The sequence below is a fragment of the Pseudorca crassidens genome, chromosome 8, assembly GCF_039906515.1.
Source record: "Pseudorca crassidens isolate mPseCra1 chromosome 8, mPseCra1.hap1, whole genome shotgun sequence".
NCBI lineage: Eukaryota > Metazoa > Chordata > Mammalia > Artiodactyla > Delphinidae > Pseudorca > Pseudorca crassidens.
This window is the reverse complement of record NC_090303.1, coordinates 92,554,754-92,579,931: the sequence shown is the minus strand read 5'-3', so window position 1 is coordinate 92,579,931 and position 25,178 is coordinate 92,554,754. Positions and strand designations below refer to the sequence as shown.

General features: G+C 46.2%; 1 protein-coding gene across 2 annotated transcripts in view; it reads left to right on the top strand.

The window, feature by feature from the left end:
* Nucleotides 1–15,270: 15,270 nt before the first annotated feature.
* KIAA1549 (KIAA1549 ortholog) overlaps nt 15,271–25,178 on the top strand; it is a 147,737-nt gene continuing 137,829 nt past the window's right edge. The window contains exon 1 of one of the 2 annotated variants that reach the window (XM_067747139.1): nt 15,271–15,558. In XM_067747139.1, the coding sequence (XP_067603240.1) occupies nt 15,387–15,558 (172 nt within the window). In that variant the 5' untranslated portion in view covers nt 15,271–15,386. The remainder of the gene's footprint in view (nt 15,559–25,178) is intronic. The other variant, XM_067747140.1, reaches the window with a different exon arrangement.

Here is a 25,178-nt window from a genome sequence, read left to right as displayed (position 1 = left end):
ATGTCATTAAGAAGAACAGTACATTAATGATTCTATATTTGTTTTTTTAATATCAAAGGTTATTCATGTGAATTGAAGGTTTCTAACATGGTTGATGCCCTAAATGTAAAGTCACATTTTTGGAGCTTGTTTCTAAGGTGTAAAGTGCAAACACACTTTTTTGTAGTATCTACTGGAACTGCCAAAATCCTCTAAAATACAAATGAAAGCATCTGAAACAAAAGCTTCAACATCAAAAATCAGTAGAAAAATACTCACAGAAAGAGGAATGGGAGAAAATAGCCTGAGACCAATAAAAAAAAATGTAATAGTACAAAAAGAACAAAGCCAAAACCAACTGTAGAAATACAAATTTCAAGCAGAATGTTAGATCTGCTTGGGATCTCTAGAAGAGATCTAGAGGAAAAACAGATTAGGATAAAACTACTTTAATGTATTTGTAAGTGCTATAAAAATTAAGATAATACTTAAATGTTTTATGCTTAGTAAAAGTATATAACTATATAATTAAGTCTATACTGTAGCCAATCAGTAATGCCAAAGATTAATTGAAAAATCAAATTCAAGACACGGAAGGACTGAGTAAGAGAGTTATAGTATTACCAGCACAATTATTGACCTAAGCATTAGGACACGGCAATACAATTGTAGATTTTTTTTTAAACTTTTTTATTGGAGTATAATTGCTTTACAATGGTGTGTTAGTTTCTGCTTTATAACGAAGTGAATCAGTTATACATATACATACATCCCCATATCTCTTCCCTCTTGCGTCTCCCTCCCTCCCACCCTCCCTATCCCACCCTTCTAGCTGGTCACAAAGCACTGAGCTTATCTCCCTGTGCTATGTGACTGCTTCCCACTAGCTATCTATTTTACATTTGTACATATTTGGACATATATACACTACCACTCTCTCTTTGTCCCAGCTTACCCTTCCACCTCCCCATGTCCTCAAGTCCATTTTCTAGTAGGTCCGCATCCTTATTCCTGTCTTGCCCCTAGTTCTTCGTGACCTTTTTTTTTTTTAGATTCCATATATGTGTGTTAGCATACAGTATTTGTTTTTCTCTTTCTGACTTACTTCACTCTGTATGACAGACGCTAGGTCCATCCATCTCACTACAGATAACTCAATTTTGTTTCTTTTTATGGCTGAGTAATATTCCATTGTATGTACATGCCAACAACTGTAGATTAAAAAGAATTTCTGAGGAAGTACTAGACTAGCAGCTTAATCAGGGTTGTAATGAGGAGCATTTCCTAGAATTGGAAACAAAAATAAGCCGAGCTTGAAGTTCAAAAATGTTCCCAGTGTCCTGTCAAATATTATCGTTTAAAACAAGAAATCTGAATAAATATTTTAAATTGTTGAACTTTAATAATAAAGAACGTTTTTGGCAACCAAGAAGGGATAGTTAACATTTAAAGAAATACCAAATAGAATTATTTTGGAACTTGGAATCTACATAAAAGGCCATAGGGCTTCCCCGGTGGCACAGTGGTTAAGAATCCGCCTGCCAATGCAGGGGACAAGGGTTCGCGAGCCCTGGTCCAGGAAGATCCCACATGCTGCAGAGCAACTAAGCCCGTGTGCCCAACTACTGAGCCTGCACTCTAGAGCCCGCGAGCCACAACTACTGAGCCCGAGGGCCACAAAAACTGAAGCCCACGCACTTAGAGCCCGTGCTCTGCAACAAGAGAAGCCACCCAATGAGAAGCCCGCAGACCACAACGAAGAGTAGCCCCCGCTCGCCGCAACTAGAGAAAGCCCGCACAGCAACAAAGACCCAACGCAGCCAAAAATAAAAATAAATTAATTAATTTAAAATAAATAAATAAAATGCCACAGGGACTTAAATCAGTATCCTTAAGATACATAAAGCTAATATGTCTCATCAATGTTGAGAAATCGTGATGATTATAACAGCTTCCATTCACTGTACCTTACCTGTGTGACAAGTACAGTTCTAAGTCTTTTTACTCATTTAATTATCAAAACATAGATGAGTTAGATCAGTACTGCCCTTAGACCTGGGCAAGAGGGCTCTGCCTGGGCCTCTAGAAGCTTCTCTTTGCTCATAATTTACACCATTTAGGCACCAGGGAAATGCTTCTCCACATCACTTATACTATGTCCTCAACACAAAAGGTGATCGCTTCAGAAAGCCGTGCCGACATTGGAAACGTGGTTTTAGACTTTGCAGAGGATTTCACTGATGTAAACATGCAGGTAAACAAAAACAAATGAACTTATCAAGTCCGGCCTTTCAGATAGCGTGGATGCAATAGAATCTTACAAAACGAAATAGCTTTTTCCCAGTAGTTTCCAGTGTCCATTTTCCCTCCTCTTTGTGTTCTAATCAGTAGTTCTGGAGATACTCACAAATTATATAACTTCAACATCGCTGCAGGTGCACATGGCAGCTGGGGAACATTTTTCGTTATTAAGCAATTCATACTCCTCGACATTTATATAAGTAGTTTTCCATTTTGCACGTCAGAAGCAGGATATCGATTCTTTCTGTTAGCACATTGAATGTGGGTATTGGATAGTTTGATGTTTTGCTTTTATAAAAAGATCCTTAAGATTTCATTAAAGTTTCAAAAAATTAAATGGGGAGCTGTACTTCACCTCATGATGTAGGAAGTCCCAAGAAAAAGCTAGGTAACCTACAAAATCATAACTTTTCTTGAGCCCAGGAGAACTGTGGTCACAAGTCAGCCAACGTCACTGAAGTCCAAAGAGTGGCAAGATTCTGCAAAGAGAGATGTGACCCCCAAACGATTTCACCTTTGACAGAGCATAGGGGTAGAGGCGGCCCTTACGCAAATGGGTAAGATGAAATCAGGTAAATTTTAATGAATTCTTAAAGACCAAGTGTGGGCTAGCATGTCAATTTATAATAGGTATAGCAGAGGACAACACAAAAATTATTCAAGAACAGCCAAAGTAAATAGACTAAAATGATTAATAGGTAATCTCCCCCAACACACACTTTTGAAGATACAACTCCATATTATAGCAGTGTTTATGAACACAACGAAAGACAAAAAGAAATTATAATACCCAGCTGGACAAGCGGTCTGAAGGCTGACATTCTCATGCACTGCTGGAGGAAGGGTCTACTGAAGACAAGTTGGCAAGATCGTAAAAATATACATCTCTTTGATCGAGTAATTCCAGTTTCAGAAATTTATCATGTGATGATAATAAAAATATGTAGAGGGATTTACTTACAAAATTGTTTATATTTGTTAGGGTCCTAGCAAGAAACAGATGGCACACTTAAACTGGATAAGTGGGAAGAATGTAACGAAGGACTATTTCCAAAGACATGAGTCAAATTCAGGGAAGCCTACAAGGGTCGGTGGAGTACTTGGGCTAGCAGTGATGGGGACGTCACCCTACGCATGAAGGTGCAAAGGGAGGGACTGTTACAGGAGCCCAGGGAGAGTAGCTGTAGGACAGAACCTCCCACCAGATGAATTCAAGTTCTTACGTTCATGGACACCACCACCTAGTAACCCTTCAGGGAGGACCTGGGGAGATAAATACGCTTGTGTCCCTCTTCTTCTGTCTGATTTCTTGCTGGTGCCTTCCATTGATCAAACCCACAGGAGAGGGAGGAAGGTCAACGATGCAGTCTTGCAAAGGTCAGCTTCCTGAAGCAAATAGCATGGTGGAGACGGGTAGAGGATGAACATGGGCTAATAAAATATCTAGCACAATGTCTGATGCAGCACTACTTATGGTGGTAAAATATTGGAAACCACCTATGTGTCCAGCATTAGGGAATTTGCTGAACAACTTAGGATAGGTTCATATATGGGAATACAACGCCACCATTAAAAATGATGTCCTGGAAGTATTTACTAAGGTGAAAAAAGATGCTCATAATATATTGTTGAATGAAACAAAATTTTATGTACAGTCTGGTTCCAATTTTATATCAGTATTCTGTGTGTGTGTGTGTGTGTGTGTGTGTGTGTGTGTGTGTGCGTGCGTGCGTGCATTTATGCATTTGAAGTGTCTGGAAGAGCGTATGGTCTAATGTTAACAGTGCTTCTTTTGGAGTGGTGAGATTACAGATAATTTTAATATTCATAACTTTGCTTCTTGGTATATTCTGCTTTTTTTTTTTTTTTTTTTTTTGCGGTACGTGGACCTCTCACTGTTGTGGCCTCTCCCGTTGTGGAGCACAGGCTCCGGACGCGCAGGCTCCGCGGCCGTGGCTCACGGGCCCAGCCACTCCGTGGCATGTGGGATCTTCCCGGACTGGGTCACAAACCCGTGTCGCCTGCATGGGCAGGCGGACTCTCAACCATTGCGCCACCAGGGAAACCCCTATTCTGCTTTTTCTACAATGTGTAATAAAAAAATTAAAGCTCCTTTGTAGAAAAATGAGAAATACGGCATAATCCCAACTTAATTCTGTGAGTTAAATAGGTGCTGTCCTTAACACTGACAAGGAAAAATCCTTAAAAATTCTATTAGAAGCCAATTTCATTTTTGAACATAGTTACAAAATTCTTAAATGAAATTCCAACAAAGAATTGAGCAATAATAATTATTGTATATAATTAGATGCCAATTATAATACTGAGTGACTTACCTGGTTATCTAACTTTTTCATACAACACTATGAAGTAGGTATTAACATTTCCATTTTTAGGCGGGAAAACCAAGGCTCAGAAAAGTCATGACCAAAGTTACATGGCTATTAAACGATAAAACAGTATTCAAAGTCTTAAACCCTGTCTTTACCTAAACCCTGTGTTGTCAACCACAGTGTGACTAAGCTGAACTTATCTCCAAGCTTACAGGATGAGCAGATCACAAAGAAAACTCTGAATATATTACTTCATGTCAACAACAGAATGAATGGTGAACATCAGAAGATTATAGACACTGCACAGACATTGTATAATATTTAACGGACTCTCAGAAGCTAGAAGCAGGTAGATGCTTTATTAACTTGGCATCTGTATCTTTAAAAACAAGTTAACGTGTACATCAACTATACTTCAATTTAAAAAAAGGTCATCACACTAACTATAAATTAACTGGTCACTGTCATAATTATTTAGAATACTTTTAGGGATTACTGTCATTGCTTTAAGATGGCAAAAGTGGTTAGAAAAATAAAAAGATCAAAACATTTGTCTAGTAGCCTGATGGAAATTCAGTCATTAATTCAGTAAATATTTATTGGGAACATACTGTGTGTCAGGCACTGTACCAGGCATTGACCAATTAATGGCAAAGGATAATAATAGCTAACATTAAAGTAGAGCTTGCTATATGCTAGCTTTTTTCCTAAGCACTTTAGATATACCAACTTGTTTAATCCTTATACAACCCCATGAGGCAGGTACTATTACAATTGTTCCATTTCATAGATGAGGACACTAAGGCACAGGGGCTAATGCATCATAGCTAATAAGTGATGGGGCTGTGACACAAGATACAGATAGTCCTAGCCTAAGGGTCTAAGCAATTAACCATTGTGTAAATACCCCTCTCTAAACAAGAAGTAATGGTCTCTGTCCTCATGGAGATTTATGATTTAATCGCAAACAAAGACATGAAACCAAACACAAAATTAAATACACAGTTTCAAATAGTAAATGCTAAGGAAGAAGAGACTAACAGGAATCGCTTACTTAGGTGGGGGCAGGGCAGTCAGGGAAGACTGGGCTGAGGAGGAGCCCATCAGATGAAGGGTGGGTGAAGGGCCAGGGCCAGTGGGAGAGCCCAGTAGGGGGCCCTGGGACGATGCCTGGAAGGATGGTCCCAGCGGCTGGATGTCCCTGCAGGAGTCTGTGAACATTTGCAGGTCATGCTGAGCAGCTGGTTTTATTTGAAGAGTGATGGGGAGCTTTTGAAGTTTTGTTTTTTTCGTTTTTGTTTGTTTGTTTGTTTTTTGCGGTACGCGGGCCTCTCACTGCTGTGGCCTCTACCGTTGCGGAGCACAGGCTCCGGATGCGCAGGCTCAGCGGCCACGGCTCACGGGCCCAGCCGCTCCGCGGCATGTGGGATCTTCCCGGACCGGGGCACGAACCCGTGTCCCCTGCATCGGCAGGCAGACTCTCAACCACTGCGCCACCAGGGAAGCCCTGAAGTTTTGTTTTTGTATTAATGAAGTGTTTGTTTTCACTACAGATGTTTCATCTGCAGACGTCTTTTATTTTTTATTCACCTGATGGCTAATCCGTCCTGCACATGGGACTCACTCCAACATCTTCTGTGGTCACGGGTGATGGCGCCTGAGTTCCGCTCTGGCCTGAGTCTCAGGCAGACAGGCCCTCACACCCAAACCTGGATTTCAAGTTGATTCTCAGAAGTTTAGAGGGACACAGTACTGAGGGTGGTATGACGTAGTTACTATTATAATTATTCCCATTTTGCAGATGAGGAAACTCAGGTACAGGAAGTGGTGTTTGCCATAGATATCATCAAATGGCCATCATAGACCAAGTCCAGGATTTATTATTGAATCAGAATAGCGAGTTCTACATTGGCAGTTTCTGTATACCTAGTTTACCACACGGCAGTCATTGTACTTTTATTTCATGGTCAAGCTGTACGGTCCAATATGGTGGCCACTAGCCACATGTGGATGTTCAACCTTAAATTCATTAAACTTAAACAACATTAAAAATTCAGCTCCTCAGTCACACTGGCCACACTTCGAGTGCTCATAGCTATTTGTGTCCAGCAGCTACTTCACTGGACGGCACAGACTTACAGAACAGTTCCATCATTGCATACAGTTCTTCTGGACAGCACTGATCTAGAAATGTCTTAATTTGCTCTTTTAAATGGTGAATGAGCTCCACACAGAGCTGTTTGTGGGCAGGTAATTTTATCATCCGGCTTCTCACAATTTTCATCCAGAGCCTATAAAATTCAAATTTTGTAAGCATATTTTATTCTTTGGAGATTGTCATTTCCTAAAGGGCAGAGATTGGTTCTTTCTCTTTTTCCGTGAAGAGCCTTTAAGTTTATTCACTAAATTTAATAAACTTTTGCTGATGCCAATTACTATAGCTTAACAAACTCTGCACGAGGCTGAGCTAATGTCATGTCTGAAGTGACCTTTTATGTTTTTTCTAAAATAAATTTATTTTATTTTTGGCTGCATTGGGTCTTCATCGAGGTGCGCGGGCTTCTCTTGTTGCGGAGCACAGGCTCTAGGCGCACGGGCTCAGTAGTTGTGGCTCACGGGCTCTAGAGCTCAGTCTCAGTAGTTGTGGCGCACAGGCTTAGTTGCTCCGCGGCATGTGGGATCTTCCCAGACCGGGGCTCGAACCCCTGTCCCCTGCATTGGCAGGCGGATTCTTAACCACTGTGCCACCAGGGAAGCCCCCTTTTATGTTTTTTGAACAATCTCTTCTATTTATTTATTTTTGGCTGTGTCAGGTTTTAGTTGCAGCACGCGGGATCTTTCGCTGTGGGTCTTGGGCTCTTCGTTGCAGTACGCAGTGTGGCGTGCGATCTTCAGAGTGCGCGGGCTCATTAGTTGCGTTGCAGGCTTAGTTGCCCCACGGCATGTAGGATCCTAGTTCCCTGACTAGCATTGGAAGGTGGATTCTTAACCACTGGACCACAAGGGAAATCCCTTTAAGCAATCTCTTGTTGCTAGTTCATACTATATAGCACAGGAATCAGCATTTCTTGACATACTTTGAAGTCTGAGACGTTACTCTGTCAGTGTAAGGATGGATAAGTAGATGCCATGGTACATTCTTCTGGCTCTGGTACCAAAGGACTATGGACAAACTCATGTTCCCCTAATTAATTAATTAGCTTAATTGTTGATGCGGGCAGGGATGGGTGAGGTGAGGAAAGAGACTGGCTTTGAACTTGGTTCTTGTACCTCCAAGTATTAATTGAGCCCCACAACCTGCCAAGCATTGCACTAGACACCCAGGAATAAAGGGGTGAAAACAAGAAGGTCTCTGCCCTTGAAGAACTTACAAACATATGAAGATTTACTCCACATGGACAGTGCAGTGACCAAGGTATCCCAGGGGCTGTGCACAGAGGAAGGGCAACACACCCAGGTTGGGGAGGTCAAGGATGGATGAGTGGAGAAGTGATGCACACAACTACAGGGGCTCAAGAGCAGAGATCTCTCCTAAGAAGGGTATCCCTCTAGGGATCTGAGTGAGGAAAGAGTTTTCCAGAAAAAGCAGGGAGGTTAAGACATATCCATAGAGTGGGTTTGGCTTTCCTTATGCATGTAATTGATCCGCACTCATGACCAGAGGGAAGAACGAGGAACTGAGCTAGGGTATCATTATTCTCCTTCTGAACTTGAGCCAGAGTCCATGAGTTTTAGAACCCAGTCAGATGTGAGTTGCAGTTAGTAAAATGCCAGAGAAGGAGGGTGATTCTTTCACCAACTGCTGCCACGATTCTCCTGTGGATTTTTGGCACGTCTTAGGAGAGCTGCCCGTGGGTTTGGGGCTATATTAGGAAATGGCCATGGAGGGTGTGGGCAGAGGATTGAGCCAGTTGATCTGTGACAGTTTGTGTGTGTGGCGGGGAGGGGATTGGGGGAAGGAGGTAAGGGAAAATGCAACAGAGAGGTGAGGCCTGGAAACCTGCTTCAGGAACATTCTTACTTGCCATTAAGGCCACCAGACTGTGCAAGACGGACAGACGTCTCCAGTCCAATCCATCCAAGACAAGGATCTTGGTTTTAAACCTTGTATCTTCGGTCATGGGCACTTTGTGGATCTCTCTCTTTCCATTGGCTTCCCTTTTTTTTTTTTTTTTTTTTTGCGGTACGCGGGCCTCTCACTGTTGTGGCCTCTCCCGTTGCGAAGCACAGGCTCCAGACGCGCAGGCTCAGCCGCCATGGCTCACGGACCCAGCCGCTCCGCGGCATGTGGGATCTTCCCGGACCGGGGCACGAACCCGTGTCCCCTGCATCGGCAGGCGGACTCTCAACCACTGCGCCACCAGGGAAGCCCGAGGAAGACTTTTTTATTGAAAGCACAAATATAACAACATCAAAGGACAGAATGCTCATAATCTCATCATCTTAATACAGCAATTTTAAGTTTTATACAATTCCTTTCAAGTCATACTCATTGCTTTGTCAATTCATAAACCATTTTATATTTAGTTTTTCTCCATTTAACCCAAACACATCTTATGTTTCCTCACAGTTATTGTAACAGAAGCATAACGTTGCCTCTTGTTACTGTAATGTAATTAATTGCATCAAGCCACTCTCCTGATACTGGGCCGCGGGTTACTGGCTCTACCTTTTCAAAAGAATTACATGTTTCTCTTAATTCCATCTCCTCTGACCTCTGAGAATTTACTCTGTCAATTATCTTTCCCTTGCATTTTTTAAAATAGATTTTATTTATTTATTTATTTACTTATTTATTTTTGGCTGTGTTGGGTCTTCGTTGCTGCGCTCAGGCTTTCTCTAGGTGCGGCGAGCCGGGGCTACTCTTCGTTGTGGTGCACAGGCTTCTCACTGCGGTGGCTTCTCTTGTTGCAGAGCACAGGCTCTAGGCGCATGGGCTTCAGTAGTTGTATTTCACGGGCTCTAGAGCTCAGGCTCAGGAGTTGTGGTGCATGTGCTTAGTTGCTCCGCGGCATGTGGGATGTTCCCTGACCGGGGCTCGAACCCGTGTCCCCTGCATTGGCAGGCGGATTTTTAACCACCGCGCCACCAGGGAAGCCCCTCCCTTGCATTTTATTCTCTCGCTGTCTTCAGACACCTTCTGTTGTACCTACGGGGATGTTCAGGCTTATCTATCCTAAAACATATCTCAACCCTGCCAGATAACCTTTCTCTGTAGCCTCCATTATTTCCCAACCAGCTCATTCTTTTACTCTTGTTATTACCCTTCTCCATCCCCCATTTCAAGAGAAAATTTCTTTTTAATGACCATGTCATCGAGTCCAAAGAGATCTTCTCAGTCCTATTGTCCCTGACATTGACCATGGCCTTCTGAAACAGCCCTCTAGGCCCTTGGTGACATCACATTTCAGTCGTTCTCCTCAGCTTTCTCTCAGAGTCTTTCCCTGCCTTTTTCATTGCCTCCTCTTCCGTTTTTTCAACATGAAGGTCTTTCTCAAGGGCCTGTCTTCAGCCCTCTTCTCTGCTTTCCTCTCTTCCCAGGCATACTCATTCACTGTCACATCTTTAGCTAATAATTCTGTGCAAATGATTTCCATATCTGTACTTTTAGCCCTACCTGCCTTATCTCCCAAGCCTGAGGCTCACCTCCACCACCCACCACTCGTGCTAACATCACTCCCTGGGTGTTGGCCCAGCTCCCCGCAGCGCATTCAACACCCAACCTTTTTCGTCCTCCACCCCAGCCTCTCCACTGGCTTCCTTTGATCTACCCTTGAACATATGGCCTCAAAACCTCTGAATCATCTTTTATTCTTTTCTCTCCTCATATTTCATGAGCTGATTTAACATCCAGAATGTGTCTCATCCATTTTCTGATTTCCCCTCAAACTCACAAAGTTTTTAGTTAAAAAAAGTTTAAATACAAAAGCAGTATGCTTGTGTTAAAAATGCAAATGATGTAATATTATTATAGTCAGATGCATTCAGATATAGAGTAACAAATGAATGTTCCTCTCCATGAAAGTGAACATTTCTCTTCAAATATTTACTCCTCAACCCCTCTCCCAATTTTATTTCTTTTCCCACTGGGAAAGTGGATTTCCAATCAATACTTTTTTTTTCATGAATGGAATTACACTATACTGTAATCTTGCTTTCTCCCCTCCCTCATGTGATAGATAGATCTTACAGGGAACAGAATAGAAAGTCCAAAAATAGACCCACATGTACATTGTAATAAATTTTGAAAAAGTATAAAATTGATTCAATGGAGAAATGATAGTCTTTTCAACAAATAGTGCTATAATAACTGGACACCTTATGCAAAAAGTTAACTTCAAACTTTATCTAGCAAAATATATAAAAGTTGACTCAGATGAGTTGTAGAGCTAAAACATTACATTTCTAGAAGGAAACATAGGAGAAAATATTTGTGACCTTGGGTTAGATAAAAATTTTCTTAGACAGGACATAAAAAGCATAAGCCAAAAAAAATTACAAATTGGACTCCATCAAAGTTAAAAACTTATGCTTTTCAAAAGATACTATTAAGAGAATAAAAAGATGGGCTTCCCTGGTGGCGCAGTGGTTGAGAATCTGCCTGCCAATGCAGGGGACATGGGTTGGAGCCCTGGTCCGGGAGGATCCCACATGCCGCGAAGCAAGTAAGCCCGTGCACCACAACTACTGAGCCTGCATGCTGCAACTACTGAAGCCCACGCGCCTAGAACCCGTGCTCTGCAACAAGAGAAGCCATCGTAGGGGCTTCCCTGGTGGCGCAGTGGTTGAGAGTCCGCCTGCCGATGCAGGGGACACGGGTTCGTGCCCCGGTCCGAGAAGATCCCACATGCCGCGGAGCGGCTGGGCCCGTGAGCCATGGCCACTGAGCCTGCGCGTCCAGAGCCTGTGCTCCGCAACGGTAGAGGCCACAGCAGTGAGAGGCCCGCGTACCGCAAAAAAAAAAAAAAGAGAAGCCATCGGAGTGAGAAGCCCACGCTTCACAACGAAAAGTACCCCCGCTCGCCACAACTAGAGAAAGCCCACACGCAGCAGCGAAGACCCAACACAGCCAAAAATAAATAAATAAAATAATAATTTTAAAAAAATCTTAAAAAAAAAAGAGAATAAAAAGACAAGCTATGGGGACTTCCCTGGCAATCCAGTGGTTAAGACTGTGTGCTTCCACTGCAGGGGACACAGGTTCGCTCCCTGGTTGGGGAAATAAGATACTGCCTGCTGCACGGTGTGGCCAAAAAAAAAAAAAAAAAAAAAAGACAAGCTATGGACTAAGAGAAAATATTTGCAAAAATACTTATCTGAAAAAGAGTTTATATCCAGGATATGTAAAGATACTTACAACTTGATAATAAGAAAACAATGCAATTATAAAATTAGTAAAAGATTCAAACAGGCACTTCAAGAAAGAAATATTAATGGAAAGTAAGCACATAAAATGTTGCTCAACATCATTAGTCATCAGGAAAATGCAAATTATAGACCACAACAAGGTATCACTGCATGGCTACTAGAATGATTCAAATTAAAATGACTGATAAAACCAAGAGCTAACAAAGACGTGGAACAACCAGAACTCTCATACGTTGCTGGTGAGAATGTAAACTATTATATCCACTTCGGAAGACAGTTTGGCAGTTTTATATAAAGTTAAACATACATTTGCCACATGACGTAGCAATTCGAATCCTAGGTTTTTACTTAAGAGAAATGAAAATGGGCTCACACAAAGACCTGGAAGCAAATGTTTATAGCAGCTGTATTCATAACAGCCAAAACAAAACAGAATTGAAGACAACCCAAATGTCCATCAGTTGGTGAGTGGATAAACAAATGGTGGTATAGCCACTCAGTGGGATACTAGTTAGCAATAGAAAGGGACAAATTACTGATGTATGCAACAACTTGGATGAATCACAAGACATTATGCTAAGTAAAGGAAACTAGACACAAAAGGCTACGTACTGTGTTATCCCATTTATATGAAATTCTGGGAAAGGCAAAGCTATAGAAACAGAAATCAGATTGGTGGTTGCCAGGGATTGGGGTAGGGGCAGGGGATAGACTGTAGGCTGGCACAAGGGAACTTTTTAGGGCAATAGGAAAGTTCCATATCTTGAATGTAGTGACAGTTACTCATGTCAAAACCCATTGAGCTGTACGTACACTTTAAAAAAAGGTAAATTTTATCTGATTGAATTATTTGGCTGAATTTACCTGTCTGAATTAAGCCTGGCTAAAAAGAAAAGAAAAGAAAGAAGGAAGGAAGGAAGGGAAAGAAAAGCAAAAGCAAAAGCAAAAAAAAAAAAAAAGAATATATATATATATATATATATATATACATATTGAAGTGGAATTTTCTGCACCAGATGGTGAGCTGATTTTAAATTCTGATAGATAAGGCTAAATCATCCTCCCAAATGGCTATACCAATTTACACCTCCACCACTAGAATCTGAGAGTGCCTATTTCCCCATACTCTGGCACAAATGGATATAATCAATTTTTTAAAATGTCTATTTGATGGTGAAAAACCTTATGATTCTTGATACTTCAGTCATGCACTGCTAAGATCTTATCCTAATTGGGTCTCTCCACTTGTAGTCTTTTCTCTCTCCAAATCATCTTATATATTGTTAATAGAGTAATCCTTCTTGTGCTTAGTTCTAATATCTCCAAAAATCATTAATGATACCCCATTGCCTACAAAGTTAAATCTAGACCCTTTAGCCAGATGTTTGAGTCCTTATTCTATCGCAGCTTCCCTTTTCTCTCTTCTCTACTTCACCTAAGTGTCTGTCTTATTTTTCTAGATCAGGATCTTAGTTCCCTGACCAGGGATTGTACCTGCGACCCCTGCATTGGAAGGCAGAGTCTTTACCACTGGACTACTGGGGAAGTCCCCTGAGCTCCATGTTTTTAGATTTCATAAATAAGTGAGATCATACGGTATTTGTCTTTCTCTGACATATTTCACTTAACATAATGCCCCTAAGGTCCATCCACGTTGTTGCAAATGACAGGATTCCCTTCTTTTTCATAGCTGAATAATATTCCTCTCTGTGTGTGTGTGTGTGTGTGTGTGTGTGTTTGTGTACTACATTTATCCATTCACCTGTTGATGAGTGCTTAGGTAGTTTCCCAGTCTTGGCTATTGTGAGGAATGCTACACTGAGCGTGGGAGTACAGATATCTCTTCACAATAGTGATTTTCTTTGGATATTCACCAAAGAGTTGTGGTGCACGGACTTAGTTGCTCCGCGGCATATGGGATCTTCCCGGACCAGGGCTCGAACCCGTGTCCCCTGCATTGGCAGGCAGATTCTTAACCACTGAGCCAACCAGGGAAGCCCCTCAGCCATATTCTGAGGGAGGGCTATTTCTGATTCTCCAACAATCTTACCACCAGGCAAGAAGCCTAGTTGGGCTGACGCTGCAAGGCTGGGCCCAGCAGGGCAAGCGGACTGGAGAGCAACGTGCATCCTTTTGTTAATGTGGATGATTCACATTTTCCACTGTCCACTATAGCTTCCTGGCAATACCATAGTGTCCCCAATTCACACCTTTCATAACCTGATTGGTGCAAGCATTCCAATGGGATGGCGATATCCAAAACTGCCAATTCCATGTTCCTAGGCCTTTAACCCCCCCCCCCCCCGGGCGTCCTCGGAGCTCGATGCCCGGCGCATAGCAGGTACTCGACAAATGTTAATTCCCTCCGTTGCTTTCCTGATCCCAGCCACCCACCCTGAACTCTACCCCGCCAAATGCTGATCCTTTGACACTCTCTTCACCTCCCAAGCGCGTTGCTTTCCCTAAAAGGGCCTAAACGTGTGTGGGTCTCTCCAGCTCTGCTTCAATTCGATTCTGCAGGCGCCTTCTGCAGGCCTACTACGTGCGCGGTTTGCGGGTTTCCCAAACTCAGAGCATCCTGCATGTTCCTTTCCCAATGACCTGGACAGGAGGCAAGACCTCTAGACGGGAGGCAGGATGGGTAGAGCTGTGTGCGCCTTTTCTCGCCTCCTCTACTGCACGTCGAGCTCCTGGGAAGGGAACCCGACCTTTCCCTCGCTTTGTCCCCGAAGGCTGTCCTACCAACGCACGCGCCCCACTCACACCTGCTGCCCCGCACAGACTCAAGCCAGAGGAGGAGCGAGAAGCCCGTCACGTTCGCGCCGGCCAGGTTTTCCGGCTCTGACCCCTCCTCGTGGGCCTCCCTCCCGGCGGGCGCCTCCGGGGGCGGGACGCGCCGGGCCATCAGGGCGGCGGACCGGGTGTTCCGTGCGGGTCGGGGCGGCGCCGGCCGCCGGCCGGGCCCAGGCCCCCAGCGTCCCGCGCGTCCCCACCCAGGAGGCGGATCCCGGGGGCGGGCCGGGCTTCGACCCCGCGCCGCGCAGCCCCCGTGCGCCCGCGCCCCGCCCCTGCCGCTTGCAGCCCCGCAGGCAGGAGCCCGGCCGGCCGGGAGGTGGTGCTCGCCTGCCCGCGCCCGGGCCCGCGCGTTGCCGGGCAGCGGCTTGGAGGCTCCGAAGGGGGCGGAGCGGGGAGGCCGGCGTGCGGCTGGCTGCCCCCGTCCGTCCGCGGTTCCGGCCCCCGGCCAGCCCCCGCCTCGCCGGCCTCCCTCCGCGCCGGTGCGCGGCACCCCGTCCCAGCAGTCGCCGCCGCAGCGGCCGCCCTTCCCGGGCCTGAGAGCGCTGAGCCGCGAGGCCGGGCCGCCGACCGGGACAGCCAGAGGCGCGGCGCCGACGCCGAGGCGCGGCCATGGAGGGGAAGACCCGCGCCGGGGTCGCGCTGGTCCCGGGGCCGAGCGACCGCGGGCCTTCCGCCCGCCGCGCCCGCCGCCGCCGCCGCCGCCGCCGCCGCCGCCGCTCGGGGCTGCTGCTCCCCGGCCTCTGGCTGCTGCTGCTGGCCCGGCCGGCCTCGTGCGCCCCAGGTAAGCACCGCGGAGACCCTCCGGCGCGACCCTGCCTTCCTTCATTGCTGCTATTTTCAAAATCCGGCTTTCCCCGCCCATCCTCTTTTATTCTCCACCGCTCCCTCGCCCTCCTTTCTTGAGATGCTTTTCCATTCTTGTTGGGCCCAGCAAATAAAGACACGCAGAAAATAATACGAAAAAGCAAGCGGGTTCTGGCCAATCTTGCTGAAGGTCTGCAAAGCTATTCTGTTATCCAGGGAGCCTGTGGCGGGTCTGGTGGCTTCATCTCAGAATGTGCCTTTATTTTCCCTGCAAAACGCAGGCACTGGAATTGTATTTGTGCATGGCTATATGAATATGGTTACATCAAATTTTTGGAAATACTTTATTGTCGGGGCGAAGGGGTACATTCGGTGTGTTTGCTTGAAGACAGTATTGCATTACTCTGGGTGGCCCTGCTTCCCCCCGATGCAGGCAGCTGGCGGTGTCCCCCAGTGCACCAGGACACAAAGAACATTCAAAGAGTATCTCTTGGAAAGCGCCCTGGCCATGGATCTTTCCAGGGAAATAGCTATTGCTGTTACTTCTGCAAAGGCATTAATACAACAGAATGTGAAAATATTGTGATTCTTAAGTGTCAGGGCATGAAAGGAGTAAGGGTTGTTTTTATAATAGATGCAGTTTACTGACTGTTAGCGTGGAATTAGGAGGCATGATTTATGAAGAAGCATGTGGGCGGGTTTTGTTGTTGAGGAAATGATTTAATTCATATTGCTTCTCTGAAATGTTTATTTGTCCACCCCGAACCTACACAGAGGATGGTCTGGAAACCATCTCTGAGATGACATGCTGCAAGCCAGTGATTGCCCCAGCACACACACACTTGACCACTTTGGGGGCAGGAAAGGTGGAGTGAGCAGTGCGCAGAGCTGCTGCACACTGAACAAAACCAGAAAGCCATGGAAGCCACTCCAAATCCTCCCTTCTCATGGGAGCAGTGCCAGAGGACTGGCAAGTGGCTTTGGAAGGAAATGGAACACATTTGAAGGTGTCCCTGGACCTCACTGTCAGAATTATAACCAGTGCCAGATAGAGGATGGGACAAAAAAGCATAGGAAGGGACTTAAGGGATCATAGAATGGAACTGCTCCTCTGACTGAAGAGGAAACTGACAGAGAAGTGACTTGCTCAAGGTCACAGGCTAGTTGGTGCAGACTCATCTCTTTTCCATTCTCCTTACGGCTCTTAACCCGTGGACTCACACCTGAGACCTCCTCATAGATTTCCCATAACTGGGTAGAGCCCTGCTCAGGGAGTCACACCAGAGCTGGGGGGACAAAATGGGTCTCTTTCATGCAGTACACAGAGAGTGTAAACAGCTTTGTCTGACCTAGCTCCTCAGCTCCCAGTCCTGCCTCTGAGCGTTCTAGCCTGTGTGTCCAGAGGAGCGGAGACCCAGAGCTTTCCACGGGAAGAGGTAATCATGAAGAGGGCTCTTGGCGTTAGTCAACAAAGCAAGCCCATGTGATACTCATGGATTCATCTGCTGGGGGACGTGGCAAGCTAATTGTTCCCATTTACTGAGTGCTTGCTGTACGCCAGGTGCTGCATTTTACTTACATGATCCGATCACACTCATTTTACAGATGAGAAAACTAAGGCTTCAGGAGTTTAGGTTAGTTTGACTCCAGACTCTACGCATGTAACCTCTCTTCAGCTTCCCCATGTGAACATGGCCATCTGGATTTGCTGCAGGTGTTGTGGATAATATAAGTAATTCTCTTGATAAATTTAGAATAAATGGAGCTGTTTGTACTGTTCCTCCATAACTTTCTCGTCGGTGCAAGTCTGTTCCTGTTCCCCCTTAAACCCCAAATACAAATATTCAACCTGGTGACTTGAAATTATATTTCCGCTCTAGAGCTGACAGCACGGAAGCAGAGACTTCTTCATGGGTTGGTGTATTGGGCTCCCCTGGTTGAGGCACGCAAAAAATAATAACCATAAAGCTGCTTCTAGTCTGGGTCATAGGATAGGAACTGAGAAGGGGAGGGACACAGCGCCGGTCCTCAAGGATCCAGGTGGAGACCCAGAGCAGCGCATAAGCAGGTGCCGACCCCTGCACGGACTGTCCCCGGATAGGAGAGGCAGTGAGTGAAAGGGCTCCTTAAGGAAGACCTCTTAAAGGTGGCCCCGATCCACTTGAAGGCTGAGAGGAGTGATATTGGTGGAGGGTGGCTTCCTGATGTAGGATAGCTGGGCATGGTGAGTGGCAGGTGATCCTGAAGAGATGCTGCATTTCAGTCCACGTCTTGTCTCTGTGCCACCAGGACCCTCTGGCTCCTCTTCCTGAGTGTTGTATTTTCACCATTGGAGCGGGGCTGGGGAGGCTTTGCCGAACCTGCCGTGGTAGTTCTCTTTCTGAAGAGTAAGTGGTATTAGTCAGAAAGTGGCATGTCTTACTCCTGCCTTGGGTCTCCTAGATGAGGCTGTAGTCCCTTCTGTGGCTGTCTGCAAACTCGCGTCTCCTTCCGCAGGTTTGTCTTTCCTTGTTAACTTTTGTTAAATGGAGTCCACCCTCCAGTTGCTCCCCTTATTTCAGTCTTTGTTTAAATTTCTATGTTTTATTGATTTCTTGTCTATTTCTATTTCATTCAGCATTTTGATTGTGCCCTTTTTTGTTTGCTTGTTTAAACATTTATAAGTTTGGTCTTGTGGAAACAAATTGTAATATTTTGGACTTATTTTTGAATGGAGTCCTTTTAGGAGATCCTACATCCACAATATTAAAAGAAAGGGTTGTGCCCATTTCTTCATCTTATTCAGGGATAAGTCTTTCTTAAAATAATAGTTATGAAATTGATAACTTCAGAAATTATTGGAAGGTACAGAAAACAGGTATCCATAATCCCATAACCTATAGCTAACACTGTAAATAATTTTGTCTTTCCTTTGTTAACGTTAATAAAAAGAAAACTGAATTATATGTATTTACTTTTTTCACTCAATATTTAACTTAAGCATCTCCCTATTCATTAAATATTGTTCAAAAACAGTTTCCATCCTAATAATTTACTTAATTATTCTTTTATTATTTCCAGCTTTTTCTGTTGTTATAAATAATGCTATGATGAATAGCTACGTAGGTAAGGCTTTGTCTATATTTCTTTGTGCGTGGGCTCCGCTGGGTGCCTAATACGTGTCTCAGTAGGTGGTTGTTGAATGAATCAACTTTTTATGTAAAGCTGTAATGCTGAAATTAACCCAAGCAGTTTATGCAGTTCACTGTTTCACTTCATCATAACCAGCATGGAATATTATTTTTAAAACTCTTGTTGCTTTAATTTTTTATTACTTTTGAGTTGAATTTTTTAATATAAATTTATTTCTTTATTTATCATTTTTGGCTGTGTTGGGTCTTTGTTGCTGCACGCGGGCTTTCTCTAGTTGTGGCGAGCAGGGGCTTCCCTTTGTTGCTGTGTGCGGGCTTTTCATTGTGGTGGCTTCTCTTGTGGAGCACGGGCTTTCTGGGCTTTCGGTGCATGGGCTTCAGTAGCTGTGGCACGTGGGCTCACTAGTTGTGGCACGCGGACTCTAGAGTGCAGGCTCAGTAGTTGTGGTGCAGGGGCTTAGCTGCTCTGCGGCATGTGGGATCTTCCTGGATCAGGGCTCGAAACCGTGTCCCCTGCATTGCCAGACAGATTTTTAACCACTGCTCCACGAGGGAAGTCCCTTGAGTTGAATATTTTCTGTTTATTTTGTATTTGTATTCTGCGAATTTTCTGTTTTTGCTTATTTACCTGTGATATATATATATATACACACACACGTATATATTTAAAATTTTTCTTTATGTATTAAAGATAACAACCTTTTTTTCCTCCTTTTTGTTGTGTTCTCCCCCTCCAAATGGATTTTCTTTTAAATTTTCTATAATCTTGAAATTTGATTATTTTGATTAGCAAAATCTGCCATTTTGTTTTTCTTCATTGCGCTTCATGGCATGTTAAATTTTTATCTTAATGCACTATTTTATTATTAGCTTTTTGAGGTGAATATTGTTACACTTTTTGAGTGGTTTAGTACCTATAAACAAAGACTTAGATAAATGTTTCGAAGGTGTGATTCCTCGAGCCTCTTGGGGACGTGTGGGTGCTTGTTAAGAATGTAGATTTCTGGGCTTCCCTGGTGGCGCAGTGGTTGAGAGTCCGCCTGCCGATGCAGGGGATACGGGTCCGTGCCCCGGTTCGGGAAGATCCCATATGCCGCGGAGTGGCTGGGCTCCTGAGCCATGGCCGCTGGGCCTGCGCGTCCGGAGCCTGTGCTTCGCAACGGGAGAGGCCACAGCAGTGAGAGGCCCGCGAACCACAAAAAAAAAAAAAAAAAAAAAAGAATGTAGATTTCTGGGCTCACCCTTGGCCTACATTAGAATCTTCGGTGGGAGTAACTGGGAATCTTCCTTTTTAACAAGTTCACCGCTGATTTTTAGGCACCTTCACCTTGGAACCAATGATCCAGATACCATAAACCCCTAATTGAAAGTTAATGGCATTTTGGGGATATACCACTTAATATCTTGCAATTGTCTTTTAACTGTTAGAACAGTTGATTTAAAATCGTGACATTGAAACTGTTTTTGGTTATATCTTGTTTGCTTGGTTGTCTTTGGGTTGAGAATCAAAGGGCATAGAGGATGTCATTTTAAATCCTCACCTCCTGGCCCCTAGGGAACAGCTGCTGCGGTCTTTGTCAGGAAATGCCTCATTTAATCCTGAAAACAAAACCCAGCAGGGTTGTGAAAAGTCACGGGGGACCTGGGAGCCACAGGTTTTTTTTCTCAGTGCCTTGGGTGCTAGAGGCAGCTAATTACTGTAATTATAATTACACTAGGTTGATTTTCCCAGATAGGAAGATGCTGTTCTCACTGATCTAATTTGTTTCCAAGTTGTGACCACCCACCTTTCATCTGCAGCTCACTGTGACATGATTTCTCTCTCATGTGCTTAGGCAGCATGATTTGTTGGAAAGCACATTGAATTGTGAGTTAACATACCTGAACGTGCTCTTCTCAGCCAGTGACTTGCTGTGTGACTGTGGATAGGTCACCGTGTCCTGAGTTATTTCATCAGTGTAATAAGGGGTCGCTGAGATGATCTCTAAGTTCCCTTTAGCTCTTATATTTCAGGTCCACAGGTTGGATACCTTGGAATGCACTTGTTATAGCAACTGTCCTACTTCTACTGAATGTTTGTGAGTGTCACTGTCTCACTGTCCTGTAGATGTCCTAGCCCAGTGACTTACTGAAGGCCATTGTATTCAATACTTCTTTTTTTAAAAAAATCCTCCTCCACTCTTCCCTCCTGCATCCCCACCCCCAGGACACCCACCGTGTCCATTTTCTCCTGATCCCTTGCATCCTAGATCCCCACTCCCACCCCACCTCATAAACCTAGTCCCAAGAGCACAGGCTGTGGAGTCAGACTCGGAGGTCACGAGAACCACGGGAGCCCCTGCAGGTGGTTAGGCAAGAAGGAAGTGACGTGACCAGATTTGCCACCTGTCACTTCATGGTGGCGTGGGGTTGATGGAAATTTTGAAAACATGTATAGACTTGGTCATGTTTATAGGCTTCAAGGAACAATCAGTAAAGATACAGTGGTTGAAAATTTAAGAAAGAGTAGAAGTAACTGAAGGGTAATTCCTGCAAAGTGAAGAAGCTCCCGTGGGCAGGCTGGCGCACCATAGCGAGTGGGGGAGAAATAATGGGGGAAGGAATCGGGGGGGACTGCTGGAAGGTTGGGAGTGAAGCCTAAGGTGATGGGAGAAGTCTGTAGTGTCGCCAGTGCATATGTGATGCCGTTTGTCCTGTAGCATCTGACTGGCCGTGTGTGGCCAGGGAACGTGGGCGGTTGGCTTGAGTCAGGTTTGGGAATCTTGGGCAGACGCGGTGAAGGGCCGAGGGCAGTGGAGGGATCTGTGGTGGGGATGCCGCCGTGTGGAGTCTGGGCTGGATGAGGAAGGAGGGGGAAGCAGTGGATGGAGCAGTGGGAGAAGAGCGGGGATGTAGGACATGCGGGCGGGAGCGGGGACTAGGACGTGGCGGGTGCAGAATATTCAAAACGTTGGTGCTGAAAAGGGCCAACAAGAGGGGGAAGTGAAAGGATTTGAAGCCTGAGACTTGCCCTCCTCAGATCGAGGCTCAGCCGCAGAGAGGCTGCTTTTCAACTCCAGTTTGTGCTTCGTGGTAACCGGCCGGCAACTGCCGGAGGGCCGAGTCCTGCTTTGGGGGGTGCTGTGTCTGTTCACGGGGGTGAAATAAGGCAGGACGTTAAGGGAGGGTGAAGGGGGAGCGGCAAGTAGGAGTCCCTGGGGCCGGTGAGGAAGGGGAGGAATCGGCCAGTACGGGGTGGGCTGGAGGAGGAGACAGATGTGGCTGGAAGGGGCGGCAGTGAGCGCCGGAGCGAAGGCTCCCGGGGGTTTGGAGGGTATGAGACCCAGGGAAGAGTGGAGGAATTTACTTTATTTATTTATTTTTAAAATAAATTCATTTATTTTATTTATTTTTGGCTGCATTGGGTCTTCGTTGCTGCGCGCGGGCTTTCTCTAGTTGTGGCGAGAGGGGGCTACTCTTCGTTGTGGTGCGCGGGCTTCTCATTGCGGTGGCTTCTCGTTGCGGAGCGCGGGCTCAGTAGTTGTGGCTCACGGGCTCTAGAACGCATGCGCAGTAGTTGTGGCTCGCAGGCTCTAGAGCGCAGGCTCAGTAGCTGTGGCGCACGGGCTTAGTTGCTCCGCGGCATATGGGATCTTCCTGGACCAGGGCTCGAACCCGTGTCCCCTGCATTGGCAGGTGCATTCTTAGCCACTGTGCCACCAGGGAAGCCCTGGAGGGATTCACTTTAGGCTGGAGGAGAGCAGGAGGAGGCCAGACCTGGGGGCAGAGATGGGCTGAGGGGCTGGTGACTGACCCCCCGCCCTGTTCGTGGGGATGGTGGACGAGGCCCTCTTCTGAGAAGAAGGCAGGTGTGAGAGGGGCTCGGGAGCGTGAGGAAGGAGACCACCACTGGTCTCCGGAAGAGATGAAGAGGAGGTGAGTGGACGAATCGCCGGGCAGTGCCCGGCCCGGCTGCAACTGGGAGGCCTGTCTCGGCAGCAGGCCCGGCAGGCGCGCTCTGCTTGCCTTTCCTGCGGCCCTGGTGGCCCAGAGCCTGGGCAGAACGTGAGGGGGTGACAGCCGTCCTGGGCGGTGGGTGGCACGTCTCAGCGGGAGGTCGGGGCTTGGGGGCCTCCTGCTCGTGGTGATGGGCAGGTGTTTGCGGCCCTGTGGAGCCAATGGGAGACTCTCCCCGCTCCTTTCTTTGTTCTCGTGTTGGGGCCTGTGGAAGGAACCCTTCATTACCGTGGTTTTGGGTGCTGGGATTAACTTTGGAGCCAGACAGCCTGAAGGGCTGCTGTAAACGCTGGGGAAATCCTGCTGGGAGCCTTCAAAGGGGGAAGACACACACACAGACACACAGACACACAGAGTCTTACACAGCCATCTTGTAGGAGAACTTGCACTGAACCCAGGAGATAGGTGTGGACGGGGTGGGGGAGGGGAGGGGAGGTGGCAAGGCCTTTGCGCGTGCTGCGTGCGCGTGCTGCGTGCTGCGTGGAGCAGCCTCAGGAGCGCATTAGGAAGGCACGCACCCAGGTCCCGCCCGGATCTGCTGAATCTACATTTTAAGGGCCTGCCTTGGTGAGTTGTCTGCACACTAAGGTTTGAAAAGCTCTGGCCTAGGCAGTGTTTCCTTGAGGTTGGGTGCGTTTCCAAGACTTTTGGTTGCTGCCTGTTAGTGGGGAGTCTTCAGCTCGTAAACATTCAGGTTTCAAGTTGGTTGGGAAGACTGAGCGAAGGGGCAGCCGCGGGTTCAGAACTGGGCTGGCGTCTGGTGGGACACGTCGCTTAGAGAACTGCTCCTGCTGCTGTTTGCCCTCGGCCTGGGCGTGTTGGGAGGCCTTTCGGCCAGCCCTACATTGCCCTGCAGCGATCTTGGTGGTGACAGCTGAGGATAACAAAAGCACCTGGAGGCAGCTGAAGCAAACAGGTGTCAAAAGTGAGGTGAACGTGGAAGCAATTCAAGTGCCCATCAACAGACATGAACGCAATGTGGTCCGTCCATACAAGGGAGTTGTTATTCCTTCTTACAAAAGAAGGAAGTTCTCATATAGGCTGCAACGTGGATGAGCCTTGACATTAATGCTAGGTGAAGTAAGACAGTCACAAAAAGACAAAAACTGTATCTAGAGTTGTCAGAATCACAGAGACGGAAAGTAGAGTGGTGCCCGCCAGGGGCTGAGGGGAGGAGGGAAGGGGAGTGAGTGTTCAATGGGAGCGGAGTTTCAGTTTTGCAAGATGAAGAAAGTTCTGGAGATTGGTGGCACGACAATGTAAATGGACTTAACGCCACTGAACACTTAAAAATGGTTAAGACAGTAAATTTTATGGGGGTTTTTATTTTATTTTTTAAAAACATTTATATTTTGGCCGCGTTGGGTCTTCGTTGCTGCGCGCGGGCTTTCTCTAGTTGCGGCGAGCGGGGGCTATTCTTCGTTGCGGTGCGCGGGCTTCTCATTGCGGTGGCTTCTCTTGTTGCGGAGCACGGGCTCTAGGTGCGCGGGCTTCAGTAGTTGTGGCTCAAGGGCCCTAAGAGCGCAGGCTCAGGAGTTGTGGCGCACGGGCTTAGTTGCTCCGCGGCATGTGGGATCTTCCCGGACCAGGGTTCGAACCCGTGTCCTCTGCATAGGCAGGCGGACTCCCAACCACTGTGCCACCAGGGAAGTCCCTTATGTGGGTTTTTTAAAACTACGGTTATTAAAAAACCAAAGTGAGGCAGAGTAGGAACTAGCTGGTTGGGTAGCAGGAATGAACATTCATCAGAGCTGGGAGCCACCGTGGCCTGGGGGCTGGGCAGGAACACAGGACAGGTGCTCGCTGTGGGAACATGCCCATGCCGGCTGAGGCAGCTGACAGGCTGGGATGGAAAGGCCTCTGCAGGCCATCAGAGGCCAGATCTGATGGGGGCAAGTCGGCAGCTGGTGGCTAGGACAGCAGTCACATTTCCTGCACTTGGCTGTGTGGCATCATCAGGGATCTCCAGGCCTCTCAGCCTCAGGACCACTTCACCTCACGTCACCTCATCCCTCATCCCTCACTTCTAACCTCACCTTTCACCTTACACTTTATCTCTCACCTCACCTTTCACCTTACGCTTTATCTCTCACCTCACCTTACCTGCCCCTCATACATCACTTCTCACCTCACCTCACCTCACCTGTAGTGTTGAGAAAGCCATTTGATGGAGGATGAGATGGGGCTGGGGCTGGGGAAGGGGACTCTAGGAAGGGGCTGGAGTTTTCATCCTGGGCCTGAATAGAGTCTTAAGAATTTATAAAACCAGATTCTTCTTCCTTGCCCTTGGAATCGGGCTTTTACATATTTGGATGCATTTTCAGACTTACAATAGTTTTATTTTTTTTTCTGATTGTAAAAATGGTATGTGTTCCTTCCACTAATGTGTACTTACTGTTCCCTCTGCCTAGAACATTCTTATCTCAGATGCGATCTCCATGGTTTACTGCACCCCTTCTTTCAGGTCTCT